General features: G+C 49.3%; 1 protein-coding gene across 5 annotated transcripts in view; it reads left to right on the forward strand.

Moving 5' to 3' along the window:
• Window positions 1-25,215, forward strand: part of dclk2a (doublecortin-like kinase 2a) — a 463,722-nt gene that overhangs the window by 284,640 nt on the left and 153,867 nt on the right. For 3 of the 5 annotated variants that reach the window (XM_038791969.1, XM_038791972.1, XM_038791973.1), the window contains exons 4-5: window positions 452-556; window positions 2,248-2,295. In XM_038791969.1, coding sequence (XP_038647897.1) covers window positions 452-556; window positions 2,248-2,295 — 153 coding nt within the window. The remainder of the gene's footprint in view (window positions 1-451; window positions 557-2,247; window positions 2,296-25,215) is intronic. The other 2 variants (XM_038791970.1, XM_038791974.1) reach the window with 1 other exon arrangement.

Raw genomic sequence — 25,215 nt, forward strand, 5'->3', positions numbered from 1 at the left:
TGGGTGACCTCCAACTTCTTTTAATGCACCGCCCGGGCCTTTTACAAGGTCAGGCCATTGTAAGGTGTGAACAAATTGAATAAAGACTTTGAATGTGTTATTTTTGGCACAGACTGTGTTTGTAGGCATATTGGATTACATAGAGCTCCATTCCTGTGGGAACAGGGCGTCCTTGTCTATCATGAAGCTCCACTCAACACAAATTTGGAGGTGGATCCCAAGGGTCGATTCATCAAAGTTTTACTGTATTCTTTCCTTGTACAGCAAAACTGGAACTTTTGCCGCCATACTCAATGTCCATGTTTAAAAATACCACTGTCAAAGACAAATACAGAACTGCATTGTAATATAGATAATACCTATTTTACAATCAATAAAGATATGAAATCCATTATCAATAAAGTCTGAAATGCAAAGGATACAAATAATAGGGCTTCTTCTTTATTTTCAGAGTGTCGTGTGATGAAATCATCCTACTCGCGTTCTGGTAGTACCTCGCGACATTCCGGATCAAAAAGTCCTGGGCCATCTCGCCGAAGCAGGTCTCCTGCATCAGGTACAACTTTTTAAAATGGCAGCGCAATAAAAACATCCAAAAAAAGTGAAGGACTACTTTTAACAAGCCCGACTACTTTTAACAAGTCTGACTACTTTTAACTGGCCCATGAGGAAATTGTATGTGAATGAGCAGGCAGAAAGATAGCTTACCTCTGTGCACAAAAAAGACCCTTCTATTCCTAGTGTGTTATCTTGTGTTCATTTTTTGTGCCACCATTTCTGACCTTTATCCCTTACACTTCCCTCGATCTTTACATCACTTGAAAGGCTTTTGAACATTTCTCAAACATTCTAAATATGTGTTTTATATCGTCAGCTGATTGGCAGAAAGACTGTCCAAATACTACAGAATCAAGGAAGTGAATAATGACCCGTAACTTCCTCAGAGTGGCAATCTCATGGTGGATTGCCACCCTCGGCTGACTTACCCTTGCTGAAATTCTACAGCCCCTATCTCACCCAACCTTCCTCACTCAGGCTGGGTGAGACAAGGGCAGTGAAGCCCGCTCTCGGCTGCATTGGCACGGAGTAACTGGGATGCAGGGAAAAAATAAATGGCCCCCTTTTTACGGTGGAGTGGGGGGGGGGGGGGGGTTGGTATTATATGCCCCCTGGCGGGCCATGTGTGTGTGCAGGGTGTACCCTGGAAGGCTGGGTCATCACCGCCACCATCTAACTTTCAGAGTAACTATTTGGGAAAACTGGCAGAACCATGCAAAGTTAACAATTTAAATCACTTCTGTCGGATGGTTCCCAGCCCAGTGCAATTGTCTGGATGAAGTTAACACTTATGGGTAATTGCCGGGTAAACCCTTGCATGGAAACGTTCTCGAGGGATCCCCAGCACATCATTGGGATACCCCTTAAATGCGATGCTAGGAATTGAGGAAGTTATGGACCAATGTTTAATATGAATTGGTAACTTTGTTAACCCTTGGAATTGTAGAAATGATAACACTTTAGTGTTCTTTTGCCTCACTTTTTTCAGATGCACACACAGTTTCCTTTCCCAACAAGCAACGCCTTAGGGGTCATTTTAACTTTAGTCAGTGGTATAAAATGGCTGATATTGAATTAGTTGCCAATGGTACACCCGCTGCACTTTCAGTTGCAAAAGAAAATTGATTGGTTTATGGAGTGGGTGACCAATTTGATATTGCCATTTTAGACTATTGCCCTAAGTTACAATTATTCCCACTGTTTATAAGCCAGCTGCAAATATATTCTTTCCTAATGCACCAATTTAAAAAAAGGCACCTGCATGTTTGAATCTATCAATGTAGCAGAACCATGGTGTCTTTAATGTAAATAGCACTCTAAATCTTTGAATAGAAACACAATGCCTTATTTCCACATGGTTGGTTTGCAGCCACTATTAAACAATTCACCTTCAGATCTGTTTCTTCAGATTACTTGACTGTATTTCAGAAAATTGTCTCCCACACCTAGAAACACTATGGATTATGCCCTGTGTTGTCATTGTATATTTGTAATCTCTGATATGTCTTCATCTCCTTATATTAGTCTTTGTTACTCAGCTAAATGTTGTCCTTAATTGTACTAATTTTTCCTTTGTTTTTAACCCTTCTTGTGTTTTGAATTTGATACACTGTTCTATTTATGATTGTGTGGTAACATCTCTCCTTAATGTTTTTTCCTTCTGCTTGTGTGTTAACTGAATGAGTACAGTTAAAAGAGGAGGTTACTACACAGCTTATTCTCCGGTCAAATCCCCAGGTGAGCTCCTCTTTTCATACAATCCCATCTCACACTTTGTTATGATCCTCGAGGCAGGTTTGCCTGAACAACGATAATATTCACAAGGAGCTGGAGTTTCCCCTTCCAACAGCTAATTCATACCTGAAAGGAGTTGGAGTACATGTCCATGTAGTGTTGGTGTTGATACCTTCATCAACTCGACGTTACCAACTTGAAACTTGTTGCCACTATAATTACCAATGTCAGAAATGACAGCAAAGCTATTTTTTGGTGTGGTGTAAATCCCATTTGCTACTTGAAACATTCTGAGGGTGAAATTGGTTTTGGACAGTGATGTGTTGGGCAGGATGGGTCTATGTGGACTGCGTTTGATGCAGTGTAGAGAGAGACAGACTTCCAACACTTGATGAGATGCAACACAATTTTATTTAACATCTAACTATTTTACATGTTCAACTGTGGGTTGACACTATGCTGACTTGACTGGAGACCTGATGCTAGCCTAACCAGACTTACTGACTACCACATGGTGTTTGCACTGGCTATGCTCACGAGCTCTGTCTCAGAGGCTGGATCCCAGGAGAGCGGGAAAACTGGTGCTGTCTGGCTTTATAGTGGCCGTGTCCTGTCTGGTGATTGGCTGCTCTGTTCTGTGTGCTTACTGGTCATCCTGTGTGTCAATCACTGCCTGTCTGCACTTCATTATATACATAGATGTATATTATGACAGACAGTACTGCAAGAGGAATGAAAGAAAATTAGTAATTATTTAAACTCCATTGAAGTCAATGTAGAAGAAAGCAGGGCACTGTGGAAAACCGAAGGCCTTGTGCTGTGTCCCTCACGTCATAACCCAACTGCTTCTATCCATCTGCATCTTCCAAATACCAATGATTCACCACCAAGTGAGCTGTTGTCTTCTGACTGGACTTGATCCACCTGAGGCTGAGAATCATCGCAGGCCACAAAGGAGTGATCCGGTCTACTGGGGACTATGGGGGGAGGAAGGATGGCAGCGAGGGCGGAGGGTGGTTCTCAGCAGCCCTCCGTTCCTCGTGCTGGGTCCCTCGATCAGGCACTTAGTGCCTTCGGACGAAGGACCTTGGACGGAATTCTCCACTCCCGGGAAAAATTGGGAGGGCCGTTGTGAACTCGGCCGAGTTTCACAACGGCATCGGAGGCCGCTCTTCACCCCCTATTCTCCCCTCCCGGCGGGGCTAGGAGCGGTGCTCTGTAAATCTCGGCCGCGGGGGCGTCGCGCCGAGAATGACGCGGCTGGCGCGCCTAATGACGTCAGCCGCGCATGCGCAGGTTGGCAGGTTCCAACCAGCGCATGCGCGGCTGACGTCATGACGCTGACGGCACGAACCAGCGCATGCGCGGTGGCCGTCTTTCCCCTCAGCCGCCCTGCACGACGTGGCGGCTTGATCTTGCGGGGCGGTGGAGGGGAAATAGTGCATCCGATTTGGACACCGGCCTGACACAGTCGTGGTGCTCTTTCCTTTCTAGGCCACCTACAAGCCCCAAACGGGCTTCGCACTCCCGTTTCACAATGGCAGCGACCAGGTGTGTTTGCTGCCATCGTGAAACGGCCGCGAATGGCAGGCCGCTCGGCCCATCTGGGTCGGAGAATCGCCGTTCGCCGTGAAAAACGGCGAGCAGCGATTTTCTTCCGAGCTGGGGGGGGGGGAGAGAATCACAAGAGGGGTGTGAATTTTGTCGGGGGGCCCTCCCGCGATTTTCCCACGCCACGTGGAGAGCGGAGAATCTCGCCCCTTATCTTGGAGGCATAAGTATTTACTTGTCGTATTTCGTACATACGGCCCCCTCCACCCCGTCACTGGGTTAACACCAGCAACAGCACAATGCGGGCCTTAAGTGCGCATCAATGAAAGCACTGTACGTTTGTAACAAGACTTCCTTACTTTTATACTCCACCCTTCTTCTACTGAAGACCAAGGGAAGGCTTGCAGCAATATTGTGTTTTAATTTTCAATATAAAAAGAATGTTCTATTAAGATATAAAACTTTAGCAGGAAGTTGGGGCAATGGGCTTAGCACTACTTGATTTCTTTGCTGCCGACTCCAGTGAATTTTGAGTGTCTCATCCCAATTAACACCGTTTTGGTATGGTTGCAATAGCTGCACCAGGGACCCAGCTTTTGTGGGGGTAGAAAAGGTTGTTGCTTCGTCAAGCACCTGAGAAAGCAGAGCTGGCTGCTTCTAGACTGACTGAAGAGGAGAGCCAAATTGGTCATACAAATTTTACAACATGACTTATTGATGACTAGCAATTGGCTGCATTCTGTGACGGGACCTTTTAAAATAGAAATCCTGCCCTACACACAGACACAGCAACTCTACACACCAGGACTGTGCTGCCATGCTTTGTGATCAGCAATACTCATGTAAAATTTAATCAACAAAGTCACTCCATCGTTTCCTGAAATTTGAATGCAGCTGCATATATGTGAGTACCTGCGGTCAATGGCCAGCTGCCCTCCACTGCAAGTAAACATGCTGTAGGGGGCTGGAAAGTCCAGCCTTTTAGCTTTTAAATAATCAGGCTTGCCTTGACAAATTAATCTTCACTTTGAATCTTATTAAAATTCCTCTAATTTAGGAAAGAGATGGTGAGATATGGTCTGATATGTGTTAAATTAACTAGACATTTGTATGAGTAAATAGCTATTTACAACTGATTTGATCCATAAATTATTTCATAAGCACAAGATTTCTGAGTGATGCATACTGGCTTGATTATTTAAACTTTTGTTTTTATTAATTTACGGTATATGGGTGTCGCTGGCTTGGCCACCATTTATTGCCCATCCCTAATTGCCCTTGACAAGGTGGTGGTGAGCTGTCTTCTTGGGTGTCTGCAGTTCATGTGATGTGGAGGGAGGGAGTTCCAAGAGTTTGACCCAGTGACAGTGAAGGAATGGTGATATATTTCCCAGTCAGGATGGCATATCGCTTAGAGGGGAACTTCCAGGTGGAGGTGTTCACATGTATCTGCTGCCTTTGACCTTCTAGAAGGTGCTGTTTGTGGAGTCTTACTGAGTTCCTGCAGTGCATTTTGTAGATGATACACACTGCTGCCAGTGCATCGGTGGTGGAGGGAGTGAATGTTTGTAGATGGGATGCCAATCAAATAGGCTGCTTTGTCCTGGATGGTGTGAAGCTTCTTGGTGCTGCACCTATCCAGGCAAGTGGAGAGTATTCCATCACATTTGTGCCTTGTAGATGGTGGACAAGGGGAGTCAGAAAGTGAGTTACTTGCCATAGGATTCCTAGCCTCTGACCTGCTCTTGTAGCCACAGTATTTATATGACTCGTGCAGTTCAGTTTCTGGTCCATGGTAGCCCCCAACATGTTGATGGTGCGAGATTTCAGCGATGGTAATGCCATTGAATGTCATGGGCCAATGTTTAGATTCTCTCTTGTTGGAGATGGTCATTGCCTGCCACATGTGCAGCACAAATATTACTTGCTATTTGTCAGCCTAACCTTGGATAGTGTCTAGGTCTTGCTGCATTTAGACATGGACTGTTTAGTATCTGAGAAGTTGTAAATGGTGCTAAACATTGTGCACTCATTGGCGAACAGTCCCACTTTTGACCTTATGATGGAAGGAAGGTCATTGATGAAGGAGCTGAAGATGGTTAGACCGAGGACATCACCCCATGAACTCCGGCAGTAATGTCATGGAACTGAGATAATTGACCTCCAATAACCACAATAATCTTACTTTATGTTAGGCATGACTTCATCAGTGTATCAGTGTACCAACCACAGGAGAGATGTAGGAAATACACTTGATGAAGTCTAAAGTGTCATTATTTCTAACTTATGATGACCAACATATGTAACGCTATCCAATATGAAGCCCCCCCCCCCCCCAAGCCCTGTAGAAGCTGCAGTTCCCCCCCCCCCCCCCTCCCCCCCCCAAGCCTTGTAGAAGCTGCAGTTTGGTAAGAGGGAGAGAGCATGTGGCCATCTGTAAGTTGGCTATGATTGTTAAATAGTGGAATGGAGTATAACCTTCCAGTCCATTGTTTCATATACAATCTCCGTTTGTGAGCTGTGTTTTGGCCACAACCTTCCAATTGTAAAATTCCAGTTTGTGTATGGAAAGGGCTTCAATAGACCCCTTAATTGACTCAAGTGCCACTTGCGAACAGGTAAGTTTCCTGCCCCAAGCCAGGCTCCTGGAAATTAGCCCAGAGGCTGGACCAGGCCAAAGATTTTGGGCCCATCACCTCATGCCCTCCTCCAGAGCCTTAAAATTTCAGCCTGTAATGTCAAAAAAATTACTGCAAATAGATTTAACCAGCAAGAGGGGAGTCAAAAGTGATCCCCATGACATGGCCTCTTAAGGCTTAAGTAGACCTGGCGTACAACGGTTTTGGCCATCCATTGCTAGTGCCAGTTGTGGCTGAACCAAATTAAGCAATACTGAGCCTCATTCCCTTTATTCCAAAACCACCAACTACCATCATTTCAGAGAGGAAAGAGTAACTGAGTGATACCGTCAACTCCCAACCCTGACTTCAAATAGTTGGAAAACGAATGAAATCAAAAATTGGTTCAATAGTGGAACCCTTGAATAAAAATAAGAAAAGCAATGACCACGAACATGACTTTAAAAGGGTAGGTCTTGCTTATTTTAAGAAGGTGACAACACATATTGACAAATGACTTTTGATAAAGTATCACATGGCAGACTCCCTTCCAAACCAAAAGAGGGTATCAAAGATATAAGACAATAACATAGGAACATACAAATAAGGAGCAGAAGTATGCCATTCAGCCCCTCGCGCCTCCTTCATTATTTAATTGGATCGTGGCTGATCTGGTAGTAACTTTAAATCTGCATCCTGTCTAACCCCCAAGAATCTATCCACATCTGTTTTTAAAAATATTCAAAGACTCTGCTTTCATCACCTTTTCAGGAATAGAGGTCCAAAAACTCACAACCTTCTGACAGAGAAAACTGCCTCATCTCTATTTTAATTATTTCTCGAGTTTCCCACAAGAGCAATCCTCCTTTCTATATCCACCCTGTCAAGATCCCTCAAGATTTTGTTTAAATCAAGTCGCCTCTTACTTACAGCACATCACCAAACTAGTCTGTCCAACTTTTCCTCATGAAACAGCCCACCCATTCCAGGTACACCTCTGAACTGCTTCCAACACATTTACATCCTTCCTTAAATAAGGTGACCAATTCTGCACACGCTACTCCAGATATGGTCTCACAAATGTCCTGTACACTGATGTGGCACATGGTCAAATGCCTGAATAGTAATTGTCCAATGGGAAGGAAAATCCTGCATAGGAAATTGTATTTATTTCTAAGAATGAGGTCTTGATCTCATTTACATTCTTAACCTGCATGAGCGACTTGCATTTCAAAGGAATGAAACCTGATGGGTCTGCATGTTCTTGAAACTATTATATTTGTTACTTTCCAATCTTGTCAGAATTAACTTTGATGAATGGAGTTTGGGCCGTCAAATTTAAGATGATGAGAGCCATATAAGGACAATTCAAATGTGTTTTGAATCTGAATGTATTGGGTTTTGATATTTGAAACTTGGTTGAATTGAACCAACTGAGGAAAACAAAAGGATCAGATTAAATTCTGCTTCTGCACTGAAGGCAAGGTTTGCTTAGAGTCAGAGCTGTAAATACATTGCTTGTGAACTGTACAACCAAGGTGTTGATTTATATCACCGGTTCAGTGTTCACAGCTGCTTTCTCAGCTCCATCTGGGAAACAGTTTGATTAGATAACTTGTTGCGAGGGACTTAATTGAACAGTTTGGATGTGTTCACACAGTGGGTGACACCATGGCTGCCTTTGATTGGACTCCATATATTGGACAATTAGCATTATCAACAGTGAGGGCATGCTGTCGGGGGAAATGCAGCTGGCCAGCAAGGAAAGGAACAACAAAGAGTGGTCAAGGTCACAGGATATCCACCTCACAGAACGTACAGATCACAGCTCAGCTTTTTAAACCTATCAGAGGAGCAGTATTTCCAAAGACTGAGATTATCATGTCAGGTGTTTTAGATCCTTGCAGCCACTTAGAAGACCTGTTTCCTACTGGACCTAATGGACACACATTACCAGTGACTCTGAATGTGAGAACTGTTTTGTTATGCTCTTGACGTAGCATACGCTGCTTCCTTGATGTGCACTCTGACAAAGGAAGGTTCAGACTTGGAGATAGCTTTAGCACATTTATTAAACTGTTAATGATTCTCCTACTTGGATTCGACTCTCCTGTTAATCCTGCTCTCGCTACTCAGACTGACGAACCAGTCTTCTACAATCCACGTGGTGGGTGTGATGTGTTTCAAATCAACCCTGTGGACTCACTGAGTGTCTCCACGGGAAAAAGGAAGATCATGTGTGCTGTGTCCTTTTATATGGGTTGGTGTAATGCCCCCCTGTGGTAGTGTCACCTCTGTATGTGTCGTGAATGCCCATTGGTCGTGTCCTATCTTACTGACCTATTGGTTGAGTGTCTGTGTGTCATGTCTCTGGTACTCCCTCTAGTGTCTAGCTAATCCACGTGTATTTACATTAACCCCTTGTGTATTTACAGTGATGCATATCACCGCATCCCCCTTTTTTTCATGTTACATATTTTCTGCACAGTATTAAAGAAAATTGAACAAGAACAGGTAGATAAGTGATGCTCTGTACACATCATGATAACAGTGATCATTAAACAATAAGTCCAAATCATATGCATGAGTCCAAAATTCATTAAATATTATGGTCGAGTGTCTTTCTTGTTTGGTTGGTGATGTTGATGGTGGCATGTCCTTGTGGAAGCCATCAGTGGTCAAATCACTTCATTGTCACTTCGATGCTTGTGGTGGCGATATATGCAATCTGTGTTGTCCTGCAATGGTATGTCATTGTACTGAGCTGAGCAGTAACAGTGTCCCTCATGGGCAGAGTTGTACCATGTTGTACCAGTCGTAGTTCCAGTGGTGTTGTTTTTGTTGTGCTTGTTGTCGACGTTGTTGCCTTTGGTACGCTTCTTGTTCTTGTCTTTGATGTGGTTGTCATAGGTTGTGTTGTTGTGATGGATGGTTTTGTTGTCGTGTTTGCTGCGCTCAAGGACCACACTCTGTGGATAAGACGAGTCCTTCACACAGTTACTCGTGTCAGCGTGCTTTGTGGCATCTGCTGTTTCCTTGAACATGCCGTCACTGAGTTTGCAGCGCTTCCCGTCTGGAGTCATGTCTGGCTTGCTTGATTCAGCTTTGGCTTGTCGATTGGATTGGATTGAATTGGATTGGATTTGTTTATTGTCATGTGTACCGAGTTACAGTGAAAAGTATTTTTCTGCAAGCAGCTCAACAGATCATTCAGTATATGGAAGAAAAGGGAATTAAACAAAATTCAAGAAAATACATGAGAATACATAATAGGACAACACAAGATATACAATGTAACTACATAAGCATTGGCATCGGGTGAAGCATACAGGGTGCAGTGTTAATGAGGTCAGTCAATAAGAGGGTCATTTAGGTGACAGTGGGGAAGAAGCTGTTTTTGAGTCTGTTCGTGCATGTTTTCAGACTTCTGTATCTCCTGCCCGATGGAAGAAGTTGGAAAAGTGAGTAAGCCAGGTGGGAGGGATCCTTGATTATGCTGCCTGCTTTCCCCCGGCAGTGGGAGGTGTAGATGGAGTCCATGGATAGGAGGCAGGTTCGTGTGATGGACTGTGCGGTATTCACGACTCTCTGAAGTTCCTTGCGGTCCTGGGCCGAGCAGTTGCCATACCAGGCTGTGATGCAGCCCGATAGGATGCTTTCTATAGTGCTCCTCATCTGGATGCTCCTCGTCTGGAGTCTGGTCTGTTTCACCTGAGTCAGTTTTGGCTTGTCGATGCTCCCCGTCTGGAGCCCTTTCAGGTCTACCTGTGTCAGCTGAGGTTTCTTGATGCTCCACGTCTCGAGTCATTTCAGGTTCACTTGAATCTTCTGAGGTTTCTTGATGCTCCACGTCTGGAGTCAAAACATTCAGGAATGCATTTACTTGTGAAGAGGCTCGAGCGAATGAGGTTTGAAGTAACGTGGTGTCACCGGAGTCACCAGTAGTCTCACTGTGATTGTCGAGTACCTCTGTACATTCTAGCTAAGGTCTGTCACGTTGCACATCTTGTATGGGAAGTGGGATGCCATCGTCACTTGTCTCACATACAGTGCGTAGAGCCTCAGTGTCTTCTTGTCGTTCACTTGAGCTGGGTAGACTGTCATCGTTGCTTTGTTGTTCACGTGAGCATGGTAGACTGTCATAATATTCTTGCTGTTCACTGGAGCATGGTAGACTGTCTTTGTCTTTCTGTTGTCCACTTGAGCGTGGCAGACTGTCATAGTCTTTCTGTTGTTCACTTGAGCGTGGCAGACTTGCATCGTCTGCTGATGGTTGCTCAGAGGAGGTTGCTAGAACCTCATGGTCTTGTTCATGCAAGGACTGCGCTCTGGAATCTTGCGTTCCTTCTATCATGGAGGCTGTCCACAAGCTCGCTGTGGAGCCTTGGACCCTTCGTGGTGCGTGGACCACTCTCTGTGTGGCAGCAGGCCGCTCTCTGTGGGCTTATACCGCTCTCTGTCTCTTGGTGTCAGGCCGCAGCATAATCCTGCACTCATGAGTCGGAATGTCATATATGCTGGGCTGAAGATTCCCCAATCCGAAGAACTCGTCGTCGGGATCTTCAATGTACAACACGTCTAGTTGCGGTGCGGATTTGGTACTGGGATAGCCACCTCCCAAGGTGAAATCTTCGTCTGAGTCGTTGTCTTCCAAGACCATATCATCACGTTTTGTGTCGGAGCTGGCATTGGGCTCGCGATGTCCAAAGAAGAATTCAAGGTCTGAGTCATAGTCATCAAGGACTGTTTCATCTCTTTGAGCGGTGCTAACTGCTTGTTTCAGGGTTCTACGGAGGTTACTTTCAGCTACTGGTCGAATTTCAGGCATTGTGCTGTCGTTCCAGGTGAAAGAATCTGGTTTTGAGGCTTTAAAAAAAAAATTTCTTGTATTGGGACATTTCCCCTTTCAGTGGGCGTAGTCCGAAGCAAGTGACGTAGGTCATAGGAAGCAATTGCGCATATCGCTGTTCCTTTACTTGGGGATTTCTTCACAATTGCGCATGTGCGGCTTCTCACGCACACGCAAACGGACTTTCCCGTTCTGTGCGCTGTTCGCGCAACAGCGCATGTGCAGCACCTTAACCAAGTTGACTGCAATTCAAAACTGCCGTTTTCTTCAATGGAAAGCCTACCTTCGCCTTGTGGTGCGTTTTGGCGCCTCTTTCACTGTTCTTTTTGTATGTTCCTCGCAGAATTCTTGGAATTTGTCCAGGACTGCCTGGAAGTCGCTCTTGTTTTGCCCTTTGAGTATTTGAAGGTCTAGAAGATTTCGGCTGCTTCTGGGCCCACGATGGTAAGTAGAAACTTTATTTTCTCTGCATCCTCCACGCCATCTAAGTCGGACGCTACCAGGGAGATCTCGAATCTCTGCCTGAATGCACGCCAGTTTTCACTGAGATTGCCGTGGTACCTAAGCTGCTGTGGAACAGGAATCTTGAACATCATCTTGCCTGGGTGCCGTTGCTGGTTGTCACTGTTTGCTGAGTTGTAACTATATGGATTTAAAAAAGTCACTCCTGGGTACCATGTTTTGTTATGCTCTTGACGTAGCATAAGCTGCTTCCTTGATGTGCACTCTGACAAAGGACGATTCAGACTTGGAGGTAGCTTTAACACATTTATTAAACTGTTAATGATTCTCCTACTTGGATTTGACTCTCCTGTTAATCCTCCTATAGCTACTCAGACTGACGAACCAGTCTGCTACAATCCACGTGGTGGGTGTGATGTGTTTCAAATCAACCCTGTGTGCTCACTGAGTGTCTCCACGGGAAAAAGGAAGATCATGTGTGCTGTGTCCTTATATATGGGTTGGTGTAATGCCCCCCTGTGGTAGTGTCACCTCTGTGTGTGTCGTGAATGCCCATTGGTCGTGTCCTATCTTACTGACCTATTGGTTGAATGTCTGTGTGTCATGTCTCTGGTGCTCCCTCTAGTGTCTAGCTAATCTATGTGTATTTACATTAACCCCTTGTGTATATACAGTGATGCATATCACCACAAGAACTACCCTCTCATTCCTTCCAAGGTGCCAGCAGAGATAGTGAGGATCTTGCAGTTGTTTGCAAATATATGCATGTAGCAAGTGGATTATTGCTAGAGCTGGGATATATGTAAACTTTCTCTGTTGTGTGAAAAGCAGAAGGAGTGTGCACCAGGATTTGCAGGGGGCCAATGACTGCACGTGCATGGCAATTTGAGCACCCACTGACCAGGAGCATTTCTCAATTTTGTTTCAATACTTAGTTGGTGTGCAACCACAAGGAAAGGTTCAAATATATCCTAAAGTGCAGCACCCAGAACGTTATGCAGTAATGCAGCTCCTAGTGTCTTATACAAGTTCAATATAACCTCCTTGCTCTTGTACTCGACTATGGTGTTAATAAAGCAGTGGAAACTGTCCTGTCACAAAATTACTTATGCACACATATACCCAGGTCCCTCTCCTTCTACACACCCTTTATTTTATATTTTCTCTCCATTTTCTTCCTACCAAAATGAATCACTTCATATTTCTCCACATTGAATTTCATCTGCTACTTGTCCGCCCATACGTCGGTAGTTATATTTGTGTTTGTGTGTGTTGGGTATAAGCTAAAGCTTAAAGTTTTAGCTTGAGCTTAATTTCTATTTCTACAGCTGTGTGTTAAGTAAACTGGAGGCTTTGTTTCACTTTGAAAGTTGCACGCATTTTAATGAGGCTTTACAGCGTTTGAAGTAGGAAGACTGTGGTTGCCGAGCAAACAGGTACAACAGAGGGACAAAATACATATTTTCATTCACTTGATAATTATGCTCTGAGGATCAGGAAACAATTTAAATCTCTCTCTAACTAATTGCTGAGAAAAATAAGTCAAGATAAGTTGCTCTAAACTTAACGTAACTGTGAATGTTGCGTGAGTTCTGGATCTCAAGGGAGATAGCAGTCAGAGATACCAAGTTACTAGCAGGGAGAGGGGACTGCAGGGAGCAGGTTCTAAAGGAAGACACTTAAGTGAAGGAACAGGAATCTGGAGCAGATCCTGTTCAGTGAATGTAAGAATGAGGAGCAGAGTAAGACTCCATGTTAAAAGACAAAGCTGCAGGAAATAAATAGAGGCTTATGAGAAGCCTGAGATCCAAGGACAGAGCCAAAGGCCTTAATTCCTGACTATGGGCCTGAGAAGCAGTGATTTCTGCTAGCAAGGTTGTGTATCTGAGAGATTGCTTGTAAAGCAAAGCTTGAATGCATGTGGCGCTCTTGGGGAGAGAAGCATCGGAAGGAGAGGTTGAAACCCTATCGGAGGATCCTTGGTGAAGACCTCAAAGAGAAAGTGTAGTATGGGGAGAATACTCCATGGTGTGTTCTTCGAGAGTAGAGATTATAAACCCTTATCTGAAAGACAAATTTCCAGTGAGACCAGTTGGATCATTGAACCAGTGAAAGATGTCGGGGGGAATTGCTCAGAAATCATAGGATTTGTTTAGTTGGCATCTGTCACTTAGTTTCAGAGTGTGAGGTGCCTGACCACAGGCCACCGGTTGGTTTACCTGGACTGTGTACATCCTCTGAACGTTGGAGTATAAAATAGATTTTGTAACTTATGAATCTGTATATATCTGTAAAAGGTATAATTGGGGTGATATAGTTCTTTCCATGTTTAATAAATATCTTATTATTTTGTTATAAGTTCATCAGCTGACGTGGGCGGCATTGTGGCACAGTGGATAGCACTGTTGCCTCACAGCACTGAGAACCCAGGTTCGATTCCGGCCCCAGGTCACTGTTTGTGTGAAGTTTGCACATTCTCTCCTTGTCTGCGTGGGTCTCACCCTCACAAACCCAAAGATGTGCAGTATCGGTAGATTGGCCATGCCAGATTTACCATTAATTGGGGAAACAAAATTGAGTACTCTAAATATATTTTTTTGAAGTTCATCAGTGACTCTGCTCGATAGCTGACCTCTACGTTTCAAAACAAACAATAAAAGTTAGGATCTATCTGAGGAGAGCGAGGCAGGGCATCGGCCACAGAGGTTGATTCCAGTGATGGGTCTGAAAATGAACCAGGGAATGCAGATGGTCAAGACTTCGAGGAGAACAGGGGCACGAGGGATGAATTGACCCAACGAATCTTCAGCAAGGCATTCAAGGCATGTCGGCCAACTGAATCAAATTGCAATGTGTAACTCGTGATCAAACTTTTTTTTTAATAAACATTTTATTGAGGTATTTTTGATTTTACAACAACGGCAAAATAAACAATGTGCATGAGTCTACAAACATATTGCAAAAAGCCTGCTTCCTCCCTTACAGGTCCCACCTTTATTAACCCCCTACTCTAAGCTAAACTAACCCCCGCCCCCCTCTTCTGCTGACGATTAATTTTCCGCGAAGAAGTCGACGAACGGCTGCCACCTCCGGGTGAACCCGAACAATGACCCTCTCAAGGCGAACTTGATTTTCTCCAAACAGAGAAAGCTAGCCATGTCCGATAGCCAAGTCTCCGATTTCAGGGGCTTTGAGTCCCTCCAAGCTAATAATATCTGTCTCAGGGCTAACAGGGAAGCAAAGGCCAGAACGTCTTCCTCCTTCTCCTCCTGGATTCCCGGATCTTCCGACACACCGCAAATCGCCACCTCCGGACTCGGTGCCACCCTTGTTTTTAACACCCTGGACATGACATCTGCAAACCCCTGCCAGAATCCCCTGAGCATTGGGCATGTCCAGAACATGGTTCGCTAGCCCCCCCGCACACCTTGTGGGGGGGCCAGCACCTATCTTCTACCCCAAAGAACCTGCTCATCCTGGCCACTGTCATGTGAGCCCGGTGAACGACCTTAAACTGTATCAGGCTGAGCCTGGCGCATGATGTGGACGCGTTGACTCTACTCAACGCATCCGCCCAGAGACCATCCTCTATCTCTCCTCCCAACTCCTCTTCCCACTTGCGCTTCAGCTCCTCAATCTGCGTGTCCTCTAACCCCATGAGTTCCTTATAGATGTCGGAGACCTACCCTTGGTGGTAGGAGCGGGAAGGTTGAAACCTGCCTACGTAGGAAGTCCCGTACCTACAAATGCCTGAATTTGTTTCCCCTCGCCAATCCAAATCTCTCCTCCAGCTCCCTCAAGCTAGGATAGCTCCCCTCCTTAAACATATCCCCCATCCTCTCAATCACTACTCTCTGCCATCTCCATAACCCCCCGTCCATCCTTCCCGGGCAAACCGGTGATTATTACAAATTGGAGACCAGACCGATGCTCCCTCCGCTCCCACATGCCTCCTCTATTGCCCCCAGACTCTCAGGGCCGCCACCACCACTGGGCTGGTGGAGTACCGTGCCGGCAGGAACGGCTGAGGTGCCATTATCAACGCCCCAAGCTGGTGCCTTTACATGAAGCCGCCTCCATACGCTCCCATGCCAACCCTCCCCCCACGACACGTTTCCTGATCATGGCTATATTCACAGCCCAATAGTAGTTACTGCAGTTTGGCAGCGCCAGCCCGCCCTCTTCCCGGCTCTGCTCAAGCATTCCCTTCTTCACTCACAGGGTCTTGCCCGCTCAGACAAAGCCCGTGATCACTTTGTTAACCCGTTTAAAAAAGGACCGTGGAATAAAGATGAGGAGACACTGAAATACAAACAGAAATCTCGGAAGGACCGTCATCTTCACCGTCCGGACCCTCCCAGCTAATGACAACGGGAGTGAGTCCCACCTTCGGAAATCTTCCTTCATTTGGTCGACTAGTCGGGCCAGGTAAACCTTGTGCAATTTTTTCCATTCCCGCACCACTTGGATGCCTAGGTACCTAAAGCTTCCCCCTACCACTCTAACGACAGTTCCCCCAGTCGCCTCTCCTGTCCCCTTGCCTGGATCGCAAACATTTCATTTTTCCCCATATTTAGTTTGTACCCCGAAAACCAGCCAAATTCCCCCAGAATCCTCATAATTCCTTCCATTCCCCCCCACTGGGTCCAACACATACAGGAACAGGTCGTCTGCATAAAGCGAGACCCTGTGTTCCACTTGAGGCTCTCAGTGCAATTGCCAACGGCTCTATAGCTAGCGCGAACAACAGTGGGGAGGGGGTGAAACCCTGTCTCGTCCCCCGATGTAGCCTAAAATAGTCCAATGATGTCCAATTCGTCTGTACACTGGCCACAGGAGCCTGATACAGCAACCTAACCCATTCAATAAAGCCCCGTCCAAATCCGAACCGTCCCAGTACCTCCCACAGGTATTCCCATTCTACTCAATCAAAAGCCTTCTCTGCGTCCATTGCGACCACTACCTCCACCTCCCTACCTTCTAGGGGCATCATGATCACATTTAGCAACCTTCTTACATTGGCCACCAACTGCCTTCCCTTAACGAACCCCATCTGGTCCTCCCCAATCACGTCTGGAACACAGTCTTCAAACCTGGAGGACAAAATTTTGGCCAGCAGTTTGGTGTCCACATTCAATAGGGATATCGGCCTGTAGGACTGATGCACTATCAATTACGACAAGGTGAGAGTAATCGAGGCTTTATTACACAGAGCCTCTCGCAGCTGCTGCCGAAATGGCCGCAGCTCGAAGACTCCACACATTTATATTCCGCCTAATGGGCGGAGCCAGCAGGCAGGGATCTACCCCCGTACCTGTAGTACAAGGGCCTTACCATAATACCCTCGTATGCAGTATACACAATACACAGTGGTGACTACCACATTCATCCCCTGTTAAAAAAGAGTCCAGCGGGGGTGGTGGAAAACTATTTACATACAGGTTGTTTACAATTTAAGAAAGAGGTTACAAATTTAGACGATCGGGCGCTTTGATCCGTTGTTGCGAGCTCCGCAGTTGTGGTGGCGATTCAGGCGTCGGTTCGGTCGTCGGTGACTCCGGGAGCATGTCGACCTCATCTTTATCCCCAGGTGGGACCAAGGGGAGGGCAGATCGTCCTGGAGCGGGGGCTGTGGTGGGGTGCGCTGGGGGGAGGGAGGGTGGCGCCGGGGCAGGGGGAGGAGGGGTGTGGGGACCCAGCTGGTGCCAGGTCCCTGAGGGAGACTGTGTCTTGGTGTCCGTCGGGATACGCTACGTAGGCGTACTGCGGGTTTGCATGGGGTAGCTGTACCCTCTCAACCAACGGGTCCGCCTTGTGGAGTCGAACGTGTCTACGGAGAAGAACGGGTCCTGGAGCTGCCAGCCACGTTGGTAGCGATACCCCGGAGGTGGACTTCCTGGGGAAGGCAAAGAGACGTTCATGGGGGGTTTCATTAGTCACAGTGCAGAGGAGCGACCGAATGGAGTGAAGGGCGTCGGGGAGGACCTCCTGCCAGCGGGAGGCCGGGTGATTTCTGGACTGTAGGGCCAGCTGTACGGCCTTCCAGACCGTCCCATTCTCCCGCTCCACCTGTCCGTTTCCCCGGGGGTTGTAGCTGGTCAGCCTGCTCGAGGCGATGCCCCTGTTGAGCAGGTACTGGCGCAGCTCATCGTTCATAAATGAGGATCCCCGGTCGCTGTGGATGTAGGCGGGGGAACCGAACAGAGCGAAGATGGTGTTGAGGGCTTTGATGACGGTGTCAGATGTCATGTCGGGGCATGGGATGGCGAAGGGGAATCTGGAATATTCGTCGACCACAGTGAGAAAGTACGTTTTGCGGTCGGTGGAGGGGAGGGGCACTTTGAAGTCCACGCTGAGGCGTTCAAAGGGCAGGAGGCCTTCACCAGGTGCGCACGGTCTGGCCGGTTGAAGTGCGATTTACACTCCGCACAGACCTGGCAGTCTCTGGTGATAGCCCTGACTTCCTCGATGGAGTAGGGCAGATTGTGGGCCTTTATGAAGTGATAAAAGCGGGTAACCCCTGGGTGACAGAGATCATCGTGCAGGGTGCAGAGTCGGTCCACTTGTGCGCTGGCACATATACCTCGGGGAAGGGCATCGGAGGACTCGTTGAGCTTACCGGGGCAATACAAAATCTCATAATTGTAGGTGGAGAGCTTTACCCTCCACCTCAAGATTTTATCGTTTTTGATCTTACACCGCTGTGTGTTAAACATGAAGGCAACCGACCGTTGGTCAGTGAGGAGAGTGAATCTCCTGCCAGCCAGGTAATGCCTCCAATGCCGCACAGCTTCAACGATCGCTTGGGCCTCCTTTTCAACAGAGGAGTGCCGAATTTTGGAGGCATGGAGGGTGCGTGAAAAGAATGCCACGGGCCTGCCTGCCGGGTTGAGGGTGGCGGCCAGAGCGACGTCTGATGCATCGCTCTCCACTTGGAAGTGGACCGCGTGCATCGCGACCGTGGCGATGGCGGGCTTCATATGGTTGAAGGCCTGGTGAGCCTCAGACGTCAGGGGAAAATCTGGAGTGGATGAGTGGACGGGCCATGTCCGCATAGTTAGGGACCCACTGGGCGTAGTACAAGAAAAACCCAGGCATTGTTTGAGGGCCTTGGGGCAGTGGGGGAGGGGGAGTTCCATGAGGGGGTGCATGCGATTGAGGTCGGGCCCTAGAACTCCTGAACAACATAGCCGAGGATGGCTAATCGGTCCATGGTGAACACGCACTTCTCCCTGTAGGTTAGGTTGAAGAGTTTGGCGGTGTGGAGGAATTTGGAAAGGTTAGCGTCATGGTCCTGCTGGTCGTGGCCACATATGGTGACGTTATCGAGGTACGGGAAGGTGGCCCGCAGTCCGTACCGGTCAACCATTCGGTCCATCTCCCGTTGGAAGACCGAGACCCCGTTAGTGACGCTGAAGGGAACCCTAAGGAAGTGGTAAAGGCGGCCGTCTGCCTCAAATGCAGTGTACTGGCGGTCCGCCTTGCGAATGGGGAGCTGGTGGTAGGCAGATTTCAGGTCCACTGTCGGGAAGACCTGGTACTGTGCAATCTGATTGACCATATCAGATATGCTTGGGAGGGGGTATGCGTCGAGCTGCTTGTACCGATTGATGGTCAACGACCATCCTGATTTTCTCCGCAGTTTTCACCACTACCACTTGGGCTCTCCAGGGGCTGTTGCTGGCCTCGATAATACCTTCCCGCAGCAGCCGCTGGACCTCAGACCTGATGAAGGTCCTGATCTGGGCACCGTATCGTCTGCTCCTGGTGGCGACGGGTTTGCAATCCGGGGTGAGGTTTGCAAACAGGGAAGGTGGGTCGACCTTAAGGGTCGTGAGGCCGCATACAGTGAGGGATGGTAGGGGCCCGCCAAATTTCAGGATTAGGCTCTGGAGGTTGCACTGGAAGTCCATGCCGAGAAGCAAGGCAGCGCAGAGGTTGGGGAGGACGTAGAGCTGGAAGCCACTGAACTCTACGCCCTGAATGGTGAGGGTGGCGGTGCGGTACCCCCCGGATCGCCACGGAGTGGGATCCGGAGGCCAGGGAGATTCCCTGGTTGGTGGGGTGCACTGTGAGGGAGAAGCGCCTTACCATATTGGAGTGGATGAAGCTCTCAGTGCTCCCGGAGTCCAGAAGGCAGGATATATTGTGCCCGACGACCTTCACTGCCGTCGACGCGGTCACGAGGTTGTGCGGTTGGAACTGGTTGATCGTGATGGAGGCCAGACCGTGGCTGGTCGGCGGCGGTTGCAGGCGATGAGCGGCCCAATGAGGTGCCCGATGAGCAGGGGTCCTGAGGTGGGGAAGATGGCGGCGCCCACGAGCCGCCTGTGTCCTGAGGCAGGCAAAATGGCGCCCACGGGCCGCATGTGTTGTGAGGCGAGCAAGGTGGCGATCAAGATGGCGGCGCCCACGGGCCGCACGTGTTGTGAGGGGAGCAAGATGGCAGCGCCCTCGGGCCGCAAGTGGTCTGAGGCGAGGAAGATGGCAGCACCCGCGGGTCGCACATGGGGAGTGCCGGGGCAATAGCGGTGACCGAGCGGGCCTGGCACACAGCAGTGAAATGTCCTTTCTTCTCGCAGGCCTTGCAGTGCTCCGTGCTGGGAGGGCTGTCCGCAGAAGTAGCACTTGGGCCCCCTGGGGTTGTTTAGCTGCTGCGCAGCGCAGGCCTGGGGTTGACTGGGGAAGGTCGCTGGTGGGGTGCACGGTGGGCTGTTCGCTGGCAGGGTCCACGATGCGCAGGAGGGATGGGCCGTGCGATCAGGGGCATACGCCTGTATATTATGTGAGGCGACTGTGAGCGAGAGCGCTAGTTTCTTGGTCGCCGCGAGGTCGAGGGTAGCCCCTTCTAAAAGTCGCTGGCAGATGTAGGCTGAACCTATGCCTGTAACGAACGTGTCTCTTTTTTTAAAAAAAATAAATTTTATTGAGATTTTCAAAAACATATCAAAAACAGAAAATAACAACAAGAAAACAGTATTAACAGCAACAAAAAGAAAAACACACTAACCCCCAAAACCAACCCCCCCCCCCCCCCCCCAGTAACTACAAAAAGAAGAGATAGATAACCACCCGGCATATTCAATAGACACATATACACATTTCTCCCTTCCCCCGAAACAAACACCCCACCCCCCTCCTCTCACCCCCTCCCGCCCCCAGGGTTGCTGCTGCTGCCGGCCTATTTTCCTACCGTTCTGCCAGGAAGTCCAGGAAAGGCTGCCACCGCCTAAAGAACCCCTGTACTGATCCCCTCAGGGCAAATTTCACCTTTTCCAATTTGATGAACCCCGCCATATCATTGATCCAGGCCTCCACGCTTGGGGGCCTCGCATCCTTCCATTGAAGCAAGATCCTCCGCCGGGCTACTAGGGATGCAAAGGCCAGAACACCAGCCTCTTTCGCCTCCTGCACTCCCGGCTCCACTGCAACCCCACAAATTGCGAGTCCCCAGCCTGGCTTGACCCTGGATCCTACCGTCCTTGCTACCCCCTTCCAAAACTCCCCCAGCGCTGGGCATGCCCAGAACATATGGGCGTCGTTCGCTGGGCTCCCCGAGCACCTAGCACACCTGTCTTCGCCCCCGGAAATCCTACTCATCCTCGTCCCAGTCATGTGGGCCCTGTGCAGCACCTTGAACTGTATGAGGCTAAGCCTCGCACAGGAAGAGGAGGAATTCACTCTTTCCAGGGCATCCGCCCACGTCCCCTCCTCAATCTCCTCACCCAGCTCCTCCTCCCATTTATCCTTCAGCTCCTCCACCGAGGCCTCATCCACCTCCTGCATGACGTGGTACACGTCCGAAATCCTCCCCCCTCCAACCCACACCCCCGAGAGCACCCTGTCCCGTACCCCACGTGGGGGCAGCAGATTGAACCCCTCCACCTGCCGCCTGGCAAACGCCCTAACCTGCATGTACCTAAACATGTTCCCCGGGGGGAGCCCAAACTTCCCCTCTAACTCACCCATACTCGCAAACCTCCCATCCACAAACAGGTCCCTCAACCTCCTAATACCTACCCTGTGCCAGCCCAGAAACCCGCCATCAATTCTCCCTGGAACAAACCGGTGGTTCCCCCGTATCGGGGACTCCATTGAGCCCCCTACCTCCCCCCTATGCCGTCTCCATTGTCCCCACATTTTGAGGGTGGCCGCCGCCACCGGGCTCGTAGTATACCTCGTTGGAGGGAGCGGCAACGGCGCCGTTACCAGCGCCTCCAGGCTCGTGTCCACGCAGGACGCCATCTCCATCCTCTTCCATGCTGCCCCTGCCCCGTCCATTACCCACTTACGCACCATCACAGCGTTGGCAGCCCAATAGTACCCACAGAGGTTGGGCAACGCCAGCCCCCCCTATCCCTGCCCCGCTTCAAAAACACCCTTCTCACCCTCGGGGTCCCGTGCGCCCATACACATCCCGTAATACTCCTGTTAACCCTCCTAAAAAAGGCCTTCGGGATAAGGATGGGGAGGCACTGGAACAGGAACAAAAACCTTGGGAGCACCGTCATCTTGACGGTCTGCACCCTGCCCGCCAGCGACAGCGGCAACATGTCCCATCTTTTGAACTCCTCCTCCATTTGCTCCGCCAGCCTAGTGAGGTTAAGCTTGTGAAAGGCCCCCCAGCTCCTAGCCACCTGGACTCCCAGGTACCGAAAGCTCCTCCCCGCCCTTTTCAGCAGGAGCCTACCAATCCCTTCCTCTTGACCCTCCGGGTGCGCGATGAACAGCTCACTCTTACCCAGGTTGAGCTTGTACCCAGAAAAGCCCCCAAATTCCCTAAGGATCTGCATCACCTCCGGCATTCCCCCCACTGGGTCCGCCACATAAAGCAACAAGTCATCTGCGTATAATGACACTCGGTGCTCCTCCCCACCCCGCACCAGACCCCTCCCTTTCCTCGACTCCCTCAACGCCGTGGCCAGGGGCTCAATTGCCAACGCAAAGAGCAAAGGGGACAGGGGACACCCCTGCCTTGTCCCCCGGTACAACCGAAAGTACTCCGATCTCCTCCTATTCGTGGCTACGCTCGCCATCGGGGCCTCATATAACAGGCTCACACAACTGACAAACCCCTCCCCGAACCCAAACGTTTCCAGCACCTCCCACAAGTACCCCAACGAATGCGTCTCTAAGTAGCAGGTCAGAATGTTCAGCGCCGAATCGCAGTCTCTCACCAGGAGTTGCAGGGCCAGAAATCTTCCACAGACTCGCCGGTGAGTTGATGCCACGAGGAGAGGAGGTGCCTGGCGTAGATTTTGTTGGTCTGCTGAGTGTAGTTCTCCTTCAGTAGCGCCATGGCCTCAGCGTAGATCGGCGCGTCCTGGATGAGGGGAAAGATGTCGGAGCTCAGCCGCGTGTAAAGGATCTGGAGCTTCTGTGTCTCTGAGGGTGGTTCAGTCGCAGATCCGATGTATGCCTCGAAGCAGGCTAGCCAGTGTGCGAAGGCCGACTTGGCGTTGTCTGCTTGAGGGTGCAGCTGCAGACGATCAGGCTTGATGCAGAGATCCATTGTTTTAAAATCTCCTCGTAATAAATTGATGCACTATCAATTACGACGAGACGAGAGTAGAGAGTAATCGAGGCTTTATTACGCAGAGATGTGGAGCCTCCCGCAGCTGCTGCCGAAATGGCTGCAGCTCGGAGAGCCCACACATTTATACTCCGCCCACTGGGCGGAGCTAGCAGGCAGGGATCTACCCCCGTACCTGTAGTAGAGGGGCCTTACCGTAATACCCTTGTATGCAGTATACACAATACAATACTACCACAAGGACCCACACAGCTCCGGATCCTTGTCCTGCTTCAGGATCAGCGAGATTGTGGCCTGTGACATCGTCGGGGGAAGCACCTCTCCCTCCCTTGCCTCATTGAATGTCCTCATCAACAGCGGCCCCAATACCCTTGAGAACTTGTTATAGAACTCCACTGGGTACCCATCCTGCCCCAGGGCTTTACCCGACTGCATGGCCTTCAGTCCCTCCGCTATCTCTTCGATCCCGATCAGGGCCGCCAGCCCTTCTACCAGCTCCCTGTCCACCTTTGGGAAATTCAGCCCCCCTTGGAAGTGCCTCATCCCCTCCAGCTCAGGATGGGGTTCTGACCCGTACAGCCTATTATAAAACTCCTTAAACACCTTATTCACCCCTGCTAAGTCTCGAGCCAGGTTCCCGTCTCCATCCTTTACTTTCCCTATCTCCCTGGCTGCCTCCCTCTTTCTGAGCAGCTGTGCAAGCATTCTGTTGGCCTTCTCTCCATGCTCATAAATCGCCCCCCTCGCCTTTCTCAGCTGCTCCACCGCCCTCCCTGTGGTTAACAAGCCGAACTCCGCCTGTAGCCTCCGCCGTTCCCTTAAAAGCCCTGCCACTGGGGTCTCCGCATACCTCCTGTCGACCTGTAGTAACTCCTTTACCAGTCAGTCCTTCCCTGCCCTGTCCACCTTCTCAATGTGGGCCCGTATCGAGATCAGCTCCCCTCTAACCACCGCCTTCAATGCCTCCCAGACCACCGCTGCTGAAATTTCCCCGTGTCATTGACCTCCAGGTAATTCTGAATACATTTCCTCAACCACCCACACAGCTCTTCGTCAGCTAAAAATCCCACGTCTAACTTCCAGTGCGGGCGCATGTTACCGCCTTTACTAACCTGTAGGTCAACCCAGTGCGGAGCATGGTCTGAGATTATAATCGCCGGGTACCCCGTGTCCACCACCCCCGTCAGTAAAACCCTGCTCAGAATGAGGAAATCGATCCGGGAGTACACTTTATGCACGTTTGAGTAGAAGGAGAACTTCTTCACTCTTGGCTGCCCAAATCTTCATGGGTCCACCCCCCACCCCCCTGGCTGGCACCCTGCCCGTTTTTGAGCTTGACCGGTCTAAACCAGGGTCAATAACTGTGTTGAAGTCCCCTCCCATGACCAGTTTATGCGAATCCAGGTCCGGTATCTTCCCCAGCATCCTCTTTATAAACTCCACATCATCCCAATTTGGCACATACACATTTACTAATACCACTTGCACCCCCTTCCAATTTCCCACTGACCAGAATGTACCGGCCTCCCACATCTGAAACTATTCTACCCGCCTCAAACACTCCTCGCTTGTTGATCAGGATTGTGACACCTCTGGTCTTTGAGTCCAGTCCCGAGTGAAGAACCTGTCCAACCCAACCTTTCCTTAATCTAATCTGATTAGCTACTCTAAGGTGCGTCTCCTGCAGCATTACTGCGTCCGCCTTCAGTCACCTCAGATGCGCCAACACACGTGCCCTCTTGACCGGCCCATTGAGCCCTCTTACATTCCAGGTGATCAGTTTAGTGGGGGGGGGCTCATCGTCCCCCCCCCCCCCCCCCTCGCCGATCAGCCATGCCGTCTCTTGGGCCAGTCGCCAACCCGCGCCCCGCGCCTCCACCGGCCCACCCCCAGGCAGCCTCCATCCCCGA

This window comes from Scyliorhinus canicula, chromosome 3 (genome assembly GCF_902713615.1).
Source record: "Scyliorhinus canicula chromosome 3, sScyCan1.1, whole genome shotgun sequence".
In the NCBI taxonomy this organism is placed as follows: Eukaryota; Metazoa; Chordata; class Chondrichthyes; order Carcharhiniformes; family Scyliorhinidae; genus Scyliorhinus; species Scyliorhinus canicula.